This window comes from Diaporthe citri, assembly GCF_014595645.1.
Source record: "Diaporthe citri strain NFHF-8-4 chromosome Unknown scaffold_15, whole genome shotgun sequence".
Taxonomy (NCBI): Eukaryota; Fungi; Ascomycota; class Sordariomycetes; order Diaporthales; family Diaporthaceae; genus Diaporthe; species Diaporthe citri.
Genome location: NW_025064860.1, coordinates 88,884 through 102,545, shown reverse-complemented (window position 1 = coordinate 102,545; position 13,662 = coordinate 88,884). Strand labels below are relative to the sequence as shown.

The 13,662-nt window shown below is 55.8% G+C and overlaps 4 protein-coding genes across 4 annotated transcripts; 2 read left to right on the top strand and 2 right to left on the bottom strand.

Moving 5' to 3' along the window:
* Positions 1 to 857: 857 nt before the first annotated feature.
* On the bottom strand, positions 858 to 2,254 carry INS49_005122 (uncharacterized protein; the record flags this gene model as incomplete). The annotated part of the gene is made up of 3 exons (XM_043165909.1): positions 858 to 951; positions 1,028 to 2,127; positions 2,183 to 2,254. The coding sequence occupies 3 exons, from the start codon at positions 2,252 to 2,254 to the stop codon at positions 858 to 860; spliced, it is 1,266 nt and encodes a 421-aa protein (XP_043017386.1).
* Positions 2,255 to 2,941: 687 nt separating this feature from the next.
* INS49_005121 (uncharacterized protein) lies at positions 2,942 to 4,587 on the top strand (the record flags this gene model as incomplete). Its single annotated transcript, XM_043165908.1, has 3 exons — positions 2,942 to 2,951; positions 3,111 to 4,455; positions 4,512 to 4,587. The coding sequence occupies 3 exons, from the start codon at positions 2,942 to 2,944 to the stop codon at positions 4,585 to 4,587; spliced, it is 1,431 nt and encodes a 476-aa protein (XP_043017385.1).
* Positions 4,588 to 5,358: 771 nt separating this feature from the next.
* Positions 5,359 to 6,393, bottom strand: INS49_005120 (uncharacterized protein; the record flags this gene model as incomplete). The annotated part of the gene is made up of 2 exons (XM_043165907.1): positions 5,359 to 6,299; positions 6,381 to 6,393. The coding sequence occupies 2 exons, from the start codon at positions 6,391 to 6,393 to the stop codon at positions 5,359 to 5,361; spliced, it is 954 nt and encodes a 317-aa protein (XP_043017384.1).
* A 1,633-nt stretch (positions 6,394 to 8,026) lies between these two features.
* On the top strand, positions 8,027 to 12,662 carry INS49_005119 (uncharacterized protein; the record flags this gene model as incomplete). Its single annotated transcript, XM_043165906.1, has 5 exons — positions 8,027 to 8,260; positions 8,328 to 9,004; positions 9,180 to 10,036; positions 11,061 to 12,276; positions 12,326 to 12,662. The coding sequence occupies 5 exons, from the start codon at positions 8,027 to 8,029 to the stop codon at positions 12,660 to 12,662; spliced, it is 3,321 nt and encodes a 1,106-aa protein (XP_043017383.1).
* Between the last annotated feature and the right edge of the window lie 1,000 nt (positions 12,663 to 13,662).

Sequence of the window (13,662 nt, the reverse complement as noted above, 5' to 3'; positions counted from 1 at the left end):
TGCCCCAACTGGCAAATTTATTGGGGTAAGATGAAACAGAAGTGACATCTCTACTCGGTGTTATTGAGCCCACCAACTCTTAGTAGCTAAAGGTGCAATGGGCTGTGTATGATTTCCACATGATCAGCTATGTTTGTCATGGTTTCTACGCCACAGATCGTTCGAGAAGCCAAGTGCGGACATCGCCCACGTGCGCCACACGCAACGTTCCTCAATGCCTAAAATCGCGGAACTGAGAGCCGTGTGATACGTTCCGCTTCTGATCGTTCCGCATTTGCTTTAGTACATCACCTTGGAGCCTGGTCACACTCACAAATCTCTTGTCTCAGGCGCCCCCCCCCTCAACCCCGGGGACAGGAAAGCAATCCAAGATCTAAACGAGAACTGGACCCTGAATTATTGCAGGGCTTGGACTGTGGGCAACTCTCTCAGAGAAACTTAAGCTTGCAGACGATGTAAGGGATCATGCATGATCAGATTTGCCGGTCACTTCTATGCGACGCATATCAGCAAGATATGAGACATGAAGGGAGACTTCATCACAAATTTCTTGCTTGGCTACCTGTCAAGCTTGAATTTAGCAGTGCCTGTAGAGAAGTTTGACACCATGAGGCATTATTCCCCCCCCCCCCCCCCCACAGAGGGAGTGAGGCCCACGGTGAACCGCTTCGTCTCGCAGGAAGGCTTACGGTCAAGGTATTATAACAAAAGCGAGAAACTTGGACTTGTCCGTAGAAGTCTAGAGATCCTCACGCCCGAACTCAAATGACAGGTATGAGGCCACTGGTTTGACAATCAGGATGGACAACCTTGCAGCCATCAAGGTTAGGGCAAGTCCACTGGGTTTGTTTCAACTTTCACGAGTGCGGTCTCGATATCTTGCGCAGGAACCAGCGCAGTTTGTTTTGCATGCCGGACTTTTCGCCGGTGTGCTCTGCCTCGGATATGTTTCTGCCAGCTTTCCTCTGTCAAGAGAGTTGTTTCGCAAACTGAGCAATGCTTTCGGCAGGTTGTGCCTTGCGCGGACAAGGCAGATTTGACGGCAGCATTCAACACATTGTTGGCGGCATCTGATATGCTGGGGGGATCTGGCATCACGTCCCCGGCCAAAAATAGTTGCGTCAGGGAGGCGGCCTTATCAAGGACATCCTCGGAGTACCGCGTGACGTCTGTGCTATCTAGCACATAGAGCCTGTCCTGGTCTCCTTCTTCTTCCAGCAAGGGTAACATCTGCTTCGATATCCACTTGGTCTGGTACTTGGCATATCTCTTGGTCGCGGTCTTCATAACTTCAACACACTCGAGCTTCAGTTTCTCGAGTTCCTTGACGTTGGCGCCTCGCTCCACGGCTTGGAGGTAGGGCTGGAATTCTTTGAAGCCGATCGACTGCCATATGCCCCTGCTGAGATCAATTTGCTCTCCAGATTCTACTTTTGACCGTAGGTAGTCGTTGACTTCGGTGATCTCATCCATGAGACCATTGTCTAGCATTTTGTCGACTCGCCTGTCTAACCGGTCCTTCAGCACTTGAGACTCAGAGTGCACCCACAAGAGCAGAGCGTCAGGCTTAGAGAAGTCTTGTTGCGGCGCAGGGTCTGTTCTCTTCCGGCTCTGCTGTTCAGCGTAAATTTCGGATGCTGGCCTTCCTGTGGTGAGAAATATCTCCAGGGAACGGCGAATCTTTCGTCTATCATTGGGATGCCACCTGTCAGCCATGACAGGATCGACTTCTTTGAGCTTTTCCCACATGGCTTCCGTGGTGCCATTCAAGATCGGATGTTGGACTGAGTTGTCTTGGACCAGGGTTTCTTCGGCGGAGCCATCTCTTTTCTCCACCAGGCCGTCTCTGAATAGAAGAGCATTGGTGTAGTAATGCGTACCTCCGACAACAATAGGGACCCGGCCCCTGCTGCGAATTTCCTGGATAGTCCGACTGGCTTCCCGCTTGAAGACTCCCACGACCCAAGTCTCGTGGTCCAGACTGATGTTGCCCAGAAGGTGATGAGGTATAGACCGTTGCTCTTCTAGTGAAATCTTATTGGTGATGATGGGCAGACCCCTGTACATTTGCATAGCATCTGCATTTATGATCTCGCCGTTGAACCGTACTGCCAGATCTACAGCAAGCTGCGAGGATAGATTAGTCCCAGTGGTGGCATGCGCCATGGTGGTCATACCTCACCTCAGACTTTCCTGTACCTGTCGAGCCTAGGATGACCAACAATGGGGCCGTGGGCGGTTGGCGAGCCGACATTGTGGAATGGCATTGCACATGCCTAGAGACTAGCCGTGAGATCAGACGAGTGTTGAGCATATGATTCCGGAAACGGTTGTGAAAATCATCCGAACAGGTGAGTCAACGATGAGCTACCACATGAGAGAGGGTTCAGTGTCAGCGACATCACATTTGTTTCTCAGGGTCCAACCAAGCCTTGAAGATCTGGCCGCCTCGGCTCCGAATATTGCAGTCGCAAAGGTCAGGGTCGTTCAACCCAACTCAAATCGGCCGGCCGGCTAGACAGAGTCACGTGGGGTCGCAGGAGTTGTGGAGGCGGGCGTTCCACCGAGCTTCGATCAATTGGTGGCCAGGGGGGCTCCCCTGGCTCTGAGTGGTTGCCGTTCTGGACACATCAACAATTTGGGACCAAAGCTCCCTGCACTGACTGCCTGACTTGAGCGCACCAGCGCACCAGGGCACCAGCCGGCAGACCTGGCCCGAGTTGAAGCCAGATTACAGCCAGCCTAGCTAGCTCAACCCAACCTGCGATCTATCTGTCTACTATTTCGCGGCTCAGGACCCCTTCGATCAACTTCCTCTCCTTTCCAACCCTCTGTCCACATTTCGTTCTTCAACCGAGCCGTTGCCGCTCGCCTTCTTTTCCCTTTCCCCTTTCTTGGATGAATCTCTAATCGAGTTCACTCCCGCCAAAAATCGCCCATCATGAGTAGCCGTAAGTCGATCATCCGTCGCCCTCTTGCCCTCGTGCAGTCGCGATCCCGACCTCTCGAGCTTCGCGTTCACGTTCGCGCACCAGGCGTGCCTCAGTGATGGCGCCGTGTGGCCAATTGCGTCTGGGCAAGCTGCTAACGTGTGCGCAATGGCCCTGCAGTACGATTCCTCGACCTGGTCAAGCCTTTCGTGCCGTTCCTCCCAGAGGTTCAGCAGCCCGAGACCAAGGTTCCCTTCAACCAAAAGTTGATGTGGACAGGTCTCACCCTCTTGATCTTCTTGGTCATGAGCCAGATGCCCCTGTACGGCATCGTCTCCTCAGACACCTCCGACCCGCTATATTGGCTGCGTATGATGATGGCGAGTAATCGAGGAACTCTGATGGAACTCGGTATCACCCCGATTGTCTCATCCGGCATGGTTTTCCAGCTCCTGGCCGGCACCCACCTGATCGACGTCAACCTCGACCTCAAGTCGGACCGCGAGCTCTACCAGACCGCCCAGAAGCTGTTCGCTTTCATTCTGTCTGCTGGTACCGCCACCGTCTACGTCTTCACTGGCCTCTACGGCCCTCCCTCCGATCTTGGCGCCGGTATCGTCGTCCTGCTGATCCTCCAGCTCTTCATCGCTGGTATGATCGTCATCCTCCTCGATGAGCTTCTGCAGAAGGGTTACGGCCTCGGCAGCGGTATCTCTCTCTTCATCGCCACCAACATTTGCGAGTCCATCATGTGGAAGGCCTTCTCCCCGACCAGCATCAACACTGGCCGTGGCCCCGAGTACGAGGGTGCCGTCATCGCTCTCTTCCACCTGCTCATGACGTGGCCCAACAAGCAGCGCGCCCTGCAGGAGGCCTTCTACAGGCAGAACCTGCCCAACATCATGAACCTGCTGGCCACCCTTGTCGTCTTCGCCGCTGTCATCTACCTCCAGGGTTTCCGCGTCGAGATCCCCGTCAAGTCCTCCCGTCAGCGCGGTGCTCGTGGATCCTACCCCGTGCGCCTGTTCTACACCTCCAACATGCCCATCATGCTGCAGTCGGCTCTATCCTCCAACGTCTTCCTCATCTCCCAGATGCTGGCCACCCGCTTCGGCGAGAACCTCCTGGTCCGTCTGTTCGGTGTGTGGGAGGCCAAGGAGGGTTCTGGCCAGCTGTCCCCTGTCTCTGGTCTCGTGTACTACATGTCACCACCATTGAACATGAAGGATGCTCTGATCGACCCGATCCACACGCTCGTCTACATCGCCTACATGCTCACTGCCTGTGCTATCTTCTCCAAGACCTGGATCGAGGTTTCTGGCTCCAGCCCCCGCGACGTTGCCAAGCAGCTCAAGGACCAGGGTCTGGTCATGGCTGGCCACCGTGACCAGAGCATGTACAAGGAGCTCAAGCGCATTATTCCCACTGCCGCTGCCTTCGGTGGCGCTTGCATCGGAGCTCTTTCCGTTGCTAGCGATTTGATGGGCGCACTTGGGTCCGGAACTGGAACCCTCCTTGCTGTCACGTAAGTCATTGAATCCCTTTCCCGCCAGTGGATCCACCCGCTAACAACCACAAAAGTATCATCTACAGCTACTTCGAAATCGCGGCTAAGGAGGGCGACATGTCTAGCATGAAGGGCATGATTATGGGCTAAAGAAACTAGCCTCAAGTTATGCAAGTCGTCTGACGATGCTTGCATTTGTGACCCAATGGGGACGGTTTTGGAGAATGGGCTCACGTGTATTTAACAACCTAAGGTTGCACCGAAAAGGGGGAAAGGCTCAGCGGTCCGGGTTGGGAAAAGCATTCAATGTTTTCGCTACACCATGGAGAACCACAAGGCTCCGTGCAAGCCGCCGCACAAGACGGCTGTGTAAATGAGGTTATAGCATATTGAAGCATCACATACCGGTGTCGTCTGCTTTGGAAAGTTACTTGGAACCAAGCGCTTTTATCAATGTGAACTGCCTGGCAAGGCGGACATTTAGTCATCATTCGGACATGGCTTGGTTGAGCTCGAGGTCGGCGCGGGCCCTCAAGATTAGGGCACTACCACGTAGATAGGGCGCCATATGGGCAACAATCAGAGTCGTGGCGTCTGGACTCATCCGTTTACTTCCTGCGTGCACAAAAACCTACACAAAGCTATCAAGGCGGACTCCGTAATAATTCTGCGGCGATGCCTCCGACGTCTGTCCTCTTGGATTGAGAAAACGAATAGCCATGTTCAAGAAGATGCCCAGTGAGAACAATAATGTTCGCTAACTTTCTACATTGAGTACTCTAGCCAGAGCAGCCCTCGCACCGGTCCATGGCTCTTTTTGAGCATCTATGTGCCAGCCTGCCGTCAATCCAAAGGGGAATGTAACCACATCAGAACGCCTTGCTCCGCAGCCTCCCAACGCCAAGCGCAAATGCCAAACTGCTACCGGCCGACGATGACCTTTAATATCATGCCCACCAGACAGACGACGAGCGCGGCGATGACCCTATCTATCCACTTAGGCACGCCCCTGTCGTTGAGCGTGTGTTGTTGCTGCAGCAGTTGTGCCTGTTGCAGCGGCACGGCAGTGTTGTGCGCCGCATTCGGCAGCGGGACCGTCCTCGTGGGCTGGGGAACCGACTGGCCCGGCTGCGCCAGCCCAGCGGCTGTTGACGAGGCTCCGCCCGGGCCGAGATCTGCCCGCGGCACCGTCTGCACGAAACCCTCTGCCAGCTCCGCGGTCTCGGCGTCCTCCATGGCCTGCGCCGTCGCCTCGATGCTTCCCCCAGCGGATCCCCCCGCGGCGGCGGCCGCCGCGGCGTTCTTCTCCATCTCGTCCTTGAAGCCCATGCTCAGCTCGGGCGGCACCTCGACCTCGTTGGCCTTGCTGCTCCCCTCGCCTGCCTCCGCCTCGGCGGCCTTCGCGGCGTCCTCGCACTCCTTGATGATCTCCTCGTTCGTCCGCCCCCCGCAGGCATTACACCTCCAGCCCCTGCTCTCGGTGGCCAGCCTCCTGCGCACAGCGTCGGTGGTGTCCAGGCCGCCAAGCTGGCCCTTGGAGTCCGTCTCCATGAAGCTCCGCAGCGCCACCAGGGCCGTCCTCACGCCCCACGCCGGCTGCCACGTCTCCTCGTGGTGGCCCGATATCGAGAGGCAGATCTCGCGGTTGGCCTCGAAGCGCCCCGAGGGCGTCAGGAAGCGGAAGGACGGCGGGCGGAGCGGGTAGGTCGGGGGGAGGACTATGCGGCCGTGATAGAGGCCGTCGGCGTAGGAGGACCCGGGTGGGCCGCGGAGGGTGAAGTGCCATTCGAAGAGGTCGGTTTCTAGTGGTGCAGCCGAGTAGTCCGGGGAGGGCGACTTGGACATCTCTTGAGCCTCGCGCACTGCAGAGTGGGTGTCCTTGTCAGTAGATGTCTCAGTGGCCGGGCGGGTGCATGGTGGCCCTGCGAGGCTGCATTACTCACTTATGCGCTTCATGGTGGGCGATTTAGAATTAAATTTCGTCGCCATGGTCAAAGGAATGAGTGGCAAGATGCACGTCTCGAGTGTTGCTGATAAGGAGGAAGGTGATCGGGATGGGTATCACAGGAAAAGAAATGTGGCTTGACATCAGTCGGAAACGAACATCTCGAACGGTAATAGAACTAAGTAGGTTAGCGAGATCTAGCGGGACAAAGTAAAAGATGGTAGTGGTACTGTCAGGTTGCAATGTGTCTTGTTGTTAATCGGACCAAGATGAGACGCCGTAGACGGGTGGTCACTGCAGGTGGCTGTTAGGTACACTGCTTGTACACACCTGGTCTACACGCGGGCGGCTGATGACGCTGCGGAGCCCGCCCCACTTGCCGCTGGATGAGCTCCTGTTGCTGCGCCTAGAGCCTAGGTTCACCCAACTGGGCGGTCGACGTTCCCACAACGAACTTCACCCTCTGAATGTCCTACCGGAAGCAACTGAGGTTCTTAATAAGGCGGGCCGTTTTATTTATTCTGGAGCCTGATAAAATTCCCATGTAGACTTCACTCAGTCCAGTCAGACCAGTGCAGGCATCGAGTTATGCTTTTAATTCTTGAATGGCTGGCTCTGTCAACAAAGATGGCCAGACGGTGGTTGATCTTGATATCAAGCCGGTGATGTCGAACTTGCCCAAGCTTTGCTCGTTTTCCCATCACTGTCTGGACATACCAAACTGTCAGACTCGGGATCAGCCCATGGTGCTTGTCTGTGATGGCGTATTGATGTTTGACGAGGACTGTGTGGCATCCTGAGTATAGCACCGCAAACCTCAGTTGCTGCTTCGATTCTACATGAGCTCTCAGTGACTACGAGGGCGTTTTCCAAGAGACAGGCCTGGTAAACCACCGTATACTCTCGGCTCTTGTGTGGAAGATTTGGCTGAGCACTTTTGTCTGGCAGGCTCGTGTGTCTAGTCGAAAGCAGAGCTACCCAAGTGCATCCAGATGAGTTGAAACAGGTACAAATGTAGGCGTGCTTTGATAACAACACTTCGCAGCACTTGCTTGGGCTTCTGCGTGCCCTTGGACAGTGTGCACAATTCTTATCTGACCACTGCAGCTGCAGCCGGATTTTCACTGACAAAAGTCCAAGTGTGCGTTCGCTCCTGGTAAGAGTCTCGTTGCGAGCTTCAGACCGTTTCTCATAAATACCAGTCGTCCTCGTCGCAGTAGGTCGCCAGTGGTACCTTCGTAGGCAAGATACATGCTGCTCACTTCGCGCTCCTTCCCTGCTAAACATTTGGTTGACTTGGGCATCAACATCTCCCAAATTCTGAACTGTCCCTCTCCCACCATTTCAGCTCTCAAAGCTCGCACCCACTCTTGTCTCCCCAGCACACACGTGTGTGCTTGACTTCAATTTACAATCCCATGCATTCGGGTTGCCAGATTTCAAAACGTGTCTGTTCTCATTTCATGCACCTTCCACCTTTGGCTTGCTCAGCCAAGCTTTGGGAGTCTTTTCAATCACCAACTGGCGGTTCTGCGCCTGAAAAGCCTCTCCCACCCATAACAAAAACAACAGCAGCAGCACATCCTTTTCCCCCTCAACACATCTGCTCACAAAGACCATTCATCGACATCACAGCGTCTCAAAATGAACAGCAGTCAGGAATGGCAGGAAGGGCCCCCCAAGTTGAAGAGGGTCGGGCCTACGACCTGTGGCTACTGCTGCACTACTTTCCCTTCCACAGACGCCCTGCGCGCTCACAAGTCGAAGAAGATCCAAGATGAGAATAAAGATCCAGGAAAAGATTCGGTGCACCTCTGGTGCGAAATCTGCAACCGGGACTTTCACACCCTAGGCGGGGTTATCGAGCACATGCGACTGGTAAGAGAGGATGCAAATGCTCTACATGGGATGTGCCCAGCGGCGACGACTCTAACTCGGTCTCCAGGCGCACCGTCACAAGCAAAACTTTCCTTGCCCAGGCTGCACCGTGAAGTTCGAGTCGCTGTCATCCTTTATCGAGCATGTGGAACTTGGCCGGTGCAGCAAGCTTGATATTGAGACCCTTCAGGCTCGGTTTGCGGCAAAGTTTACCTTCGCCAAAGGTCTGGCGAAACTTGATCTCGAGAGCAAGCAAGAGCTCCCCAGAATAAAACAAAAGGACTTTTCCTTGTATCTTGGACACGATGCAGACCCAGAAGCTTCGTGGCAGGAAAGCCACAATCTGCTGTCGGAGTGGGAGGTTGTCGATCCGAACGCATGGGCTTCATCAGAGCCTATCCCTTCGAAAGACGAGGCTTTCCCCAGGATGGCCCATCACGAGTATCTGCGTGGAAACACTAATGCTCCGGATATCCTGACTGGGGATCAAAACAACCCATTGGAGGGCAAGTGTGAGGAGAACAGCTGGGCCCGGGACAAGAACCTGTTTCCGGGCTCACGCCCAGCCCAGAGGCCAACTGCCGAGCAGTTACAGGACCTGAATTCCAACCAGCAAGCTGCACTTGCGCGTGCCAGTGGCGAGAAGAGGGACAGCTTCGACCCGAATAGCCCCTACTTCGATCCACAGCAATGCTGGCATGATATCTTGCAAAAGTACAAGTGCCCTCACAAGGCAACATGCAAGTAAGAATGACTACCATCTTCCCTTTCCCTAGCTCAACACGTGTCACCTGCCCCATGTCCCAAGAGCACAACACTCTGGGGAAACCGTGCCACAGTCACATTCCTGAATCGGTCTTTGGACAACACGTCTACACGAAAGCATCAAGCTTGCTAACCTGGGACTTCGCCATTGTAGGAAAACTTTCAACAACAAGGCCGCGCTCGTACAGCATCTCAGGACAGCCAACCACAGCGGCAGAAAGTTCACTTGCCCTTCCTGTCTAGACCGCTTCGATAGTCTTTTCTCTCTTGCTGCCCACGTCGAGTCCCCAAGCAGGAAGTGCAAGATAAATCGCGAGTTTGCCGAGAAGGACATGTATAGAATATTCCTCGATCAGCTTACATTGGGCATGATCGAGGTCGGGGACATTTTCGATGACCACACTCAGAAATTTGAGTTTCAGGGGGAGTTCAAAGAGCTGTATGGCCCGCAGAAGACCTCAGGCCCAACCTTTGGTCACATGCAGATGCATGGATTCAGCGGCGGAGGCAAGTCAGTCCCCACTGGTCGACCGGGGCTCACGGAAGCAGCCCTGAGCAACCATCAGCAACAGATCGGAAAACAGGGTCCGCGGTTCACGCCACCCGGACGGCAGCATGACAGCGGTCGTGGTGGTTCTGGTCCGGAGACGTCCCTCACCGCAGATGCGCTCTCGCGGCTTCAGCTGCAAGAGAAACGTGCTAACCCTTGGAGCCAGCGTTCTGGCATGAATCGGCAGCATCAGCAGCAGCGTCATCAACCGCCGCAACATCAAACACCGCAGCGACCACAGCAGAATCAGCAGCAGCAGAAGCAGCAACGGCCTGAGATCCAGGGGCAACCAGCGGTGCCTCAGCAGCCGAAAGGTGGTTACGTCTGGCAGCAGCTTGCCGCCTTCGGCTGGGATACATGGAATCAAGGACCAGTGTTCCGCGAACAGGACAAGGAATGCCGGATTAAGCCATCTGAGTTCAGTCGGTGGCCAGAGCCCAAGGGTGGAGGCGGTTCTGGCAGTCGGTGGTCATGAGGCTGAGCTTTTTTCATCCACCAAAATCAATACGTTCTGCAGCGAGTTGGTCTTAGATTCTGCGAAGACTGTTTCACAGGGACTTGCTTCGCAGCCCATTGAGACTGAGTCGCTGCTCCCTCGCACCCCGGAAACGACGGGAAAGAAGGAAGGGTTGATAGAGTACAGGTGCTGCTAAGGGCATTGAGCAGAATTGCTTCGGGTATGACAGGAACATCCGTCCGCACTATCTGCCTACCTTGGTAGTATCGTTGGACAGATGCTTGTACGTAGTCGCTGTAGGACGATTGCAGGTCGTATGATAGACCTGTTGCGGGTTGGAATCCCAAACTATGATCCTACCCAGGCAAGTGAGGACGCATACACGGTGAGGACTCATAAAGCCGTGTAGTACTCGACAGCACAATAGTAGACTCGTACAGGGGGTGTGACCAGTTGGAGCCGCTGACTGATGCTCTCGGCCCCTGCAGCCGTTTCAAACCAGGGGTTTTGATTCGCTGCTGCACGCACCCTTGGGGGCGATCTGCACTCAGCCTCACCTGGGAGCAACAACAACGACATGCCGTCAGCGCCGAACCGTGCAGTGACCACTCCTGACGACTCTGTCGCTCCTTATACCACTTCTTCTTCTTCTCCTTGCTGCACCTGCATCTGATATGCCCTTCTGCTACTCTACAATTTGAAATGGTTTCAATCTTCGCGTCATTAGCCTAGGACTCTTGACACATCGATGGATGGGCGCCGCTCTTTAGACGCTTCTTCTGTCATGGCTCGTTGGGCGAGGAGGATCGAGAGGTGTTGCTGCCGATGCGCCACATATTTCCCACTCGCCTTCGTCTACGGCATCACAACATGGGCCGTTTTTGTCGACTGTAACATAGGGTACAACGCCCAGAAATCAAGTTGGATAGGTACGATCACCCACAGTCCCGAGCCCGAAAGCCCGCTCTAGGCTCCGTACCGAGAGACCCGGCTCGCTGACAATGCGCTCTCGCCGCGTTCCTCCACAGGCACATGGTCATCGCTATTTGCCGTCATCCTCTACGCTCTCCTGAACTGGTCCTACACAACCGCCGTGTTCACCGCTCCCGGCAGCACGACCAACGGCAGCGGGTACAGCACCCTGCCCACCCACGAGCCGCGTGCGACCACCAGCCCGACCACCTTCACCGTCAAGTCCAACGGGGAGATACGCTTCTGCAAGAAATGCCAGGCCCGCAAGCCCGACCGCGCGCACCACTGCTCGACGTGCAGGCGGTGCGTCCTCAAGATGGACCACCATTGCCCGTGGCTCGCCACCTGCATCGGACTGCGCAACCACAAGGCGTTCCTGCTGTTCCTCATATATACAACCCTGTTTAGCATGTACAGCTTCTTGGTGGCGGGGTCTTGGACCTGGGACGAGATTGTCAATGACGTGACGTACGTCGAATCACTCATGCCGGTTAACTACATCGTGTTGTGTGTCATTGCTGGAATCATATCACTGGTCGTCGGCGCGTTCACAGCGTGGCACATAATGTTGGCGGCTCGCGGGCAGACCACCATCGAGTGTCTCGAAAAGACGAGGTACCTCTCGCCGCTGCGAAAGACGTTGCAGAATGCCTACCAAGCACAGCACACCGACGGGCGAGGGGTCCCGATGCCCCGTTACGGACAGCAGTTGCTGGATGCGCACCAGAACATATTGCCGGGAGTCAGCCGGCCCGAGGAGGGCGAGGAACTCCGAACGCTGGCGCCGAGCCAGAGGGTCCAGAGGGACCAGGAGAACACGACGCTGATCAGCGGCATGCCGAGACACATGTCCTACGACGAGATGGAGCGCCAACGCGCGCGCAAGAGATACGAGGAGTACCTCGAAGAACAGGACAGCAGCAAGCTACCCAACGCTTTCGACCTGGGCTGGAGGCGGAACCTGCTGCACCTCTTCGGGCACAACCCCTGGCTGTGGAGCATACCGATTCTCAACACCACCGGCGACGGTTGGACGTGGGAGCCATCGCCCAAGTGGCTCGAGGCCACCCAACGCATCGAGCGAGAGCGCAATGAGCAGCGTGCTAGGGAACGCGCTGCTGGCTGGGGCGTGCCCGATGACGGCGGCGACGTGGAGTCGGAGCTAACGCCGCCGTCGTGGAACCCTCCACTGGGAGGGCGCCGGCCGGCACTATGGGAACGAGAGGCCGAGCCCGCCGCGCAAGACACCAAGCAAGGCCGACAAAGTCCTGGGTAGGGACCCGAACTTGTATGCGGACCAACCTGGTGTGAACATGAACAGACTGAGCCCGGCAGGGAAGAGGGACGCGGTCAAGCGAAGGAAGCCGGACGATGTCTACGGAGACAACGACAGCCTATTCGACACGAGCAGCGACGAGCTCGACGACACCGAGGAAGAGGCCCAGCAGCAGGGGCAGGGGCAGAAGGCAGACAGGAAGGGCTCTGGGCCCCTGAACCCAAAACCGAGCAGTCCCAACAACCCGTTCAGCACCGGCGGAGGGCGTAATATGGGTGTTGGCAGCGGTGTGAGCGGGCTGCTGCGAAAGGCGTCCAACAACTCCCTCGCCAATGCCAACGCGAAGTATAAACAGCGAAATGACGAGGACGAGGTGGACTAATTGTACTTGTTAGGGAATACGATGGCAGTTACCACGACGGGCAGAAAGGTCGCGTCGGGGCTTTTGTCTTCCGCAGGATGTCTATATTGGCTATTTAACTACTATGCATTTAGCCTGGCGTTCAGTCTTAATATGCGTTTGTGCTGCTGGATGAGTCCTTCCAGGGTAGATAGGGGAACTATGGGGGATTGACTGAGGTTTCACGGTCTGATCGAAACAATTCTACCACACACGGCTGTGTCTGACATCGCCAGCGCCTGGTGCTTGACGACGAGGGCTTGCGGGTGCCGTGACGTGATGCCGTGTGACATCGTGCTTGTGGTCAAGCACTACCAGTTCAACCTCGTCCAGTCAAAATCGAACTAGACCACAGCCAGATCCCATACAAAGTTCGCGAATGCGAAAGCCAGCCTGCAAGGACTGACCTTGGCGTCCAAGTCCTTTCCATCTTGGCGACAACTCTCCCCCTCCCGGAACGCGCGTCCGGCCTCACGTTGCGTGTGTAGAACACCCCATACCGGCGCGCCTCACTCAAAGACGAAACGTGCTCCCCATGCTCCGCGGTCTCGCCCACCCGTGCGGAGGATGGAGTTGTTTCGGGGGGAAAGAAGGTGTGGAGACGACGCAAGCAGGTGCTCTGAAGTACCCAGTGCATCCCGGGCGACGTGAAGAGCGGGACCCGTGGTTTGCGGGCCCGATTAATTGTTTTTTTTTCACATTAACCTGATGGAGGGCACAGATACTAGTAGTGTTAAGCCAGCCCATCATCCATGTAACTGGTACCTTCTAGACCGCGGGTCGGAGGTGTGGGGCCCCTCACATCTTGCCCGTCCTCCCGAGAGGCCCGGACGCGTCACTTTCGCTTCGGACAGAGTGTGCGTGTCTCAGCAGTCATTGACTGCGTGGGGCCCCGTTCTGTCGTCGGGATGGGGACCAATATATTGGTGGGTACAGTGCGGTGTCTGCAGTAGAACCTTCCTCCTCCTTCGGGTGTTGCAGG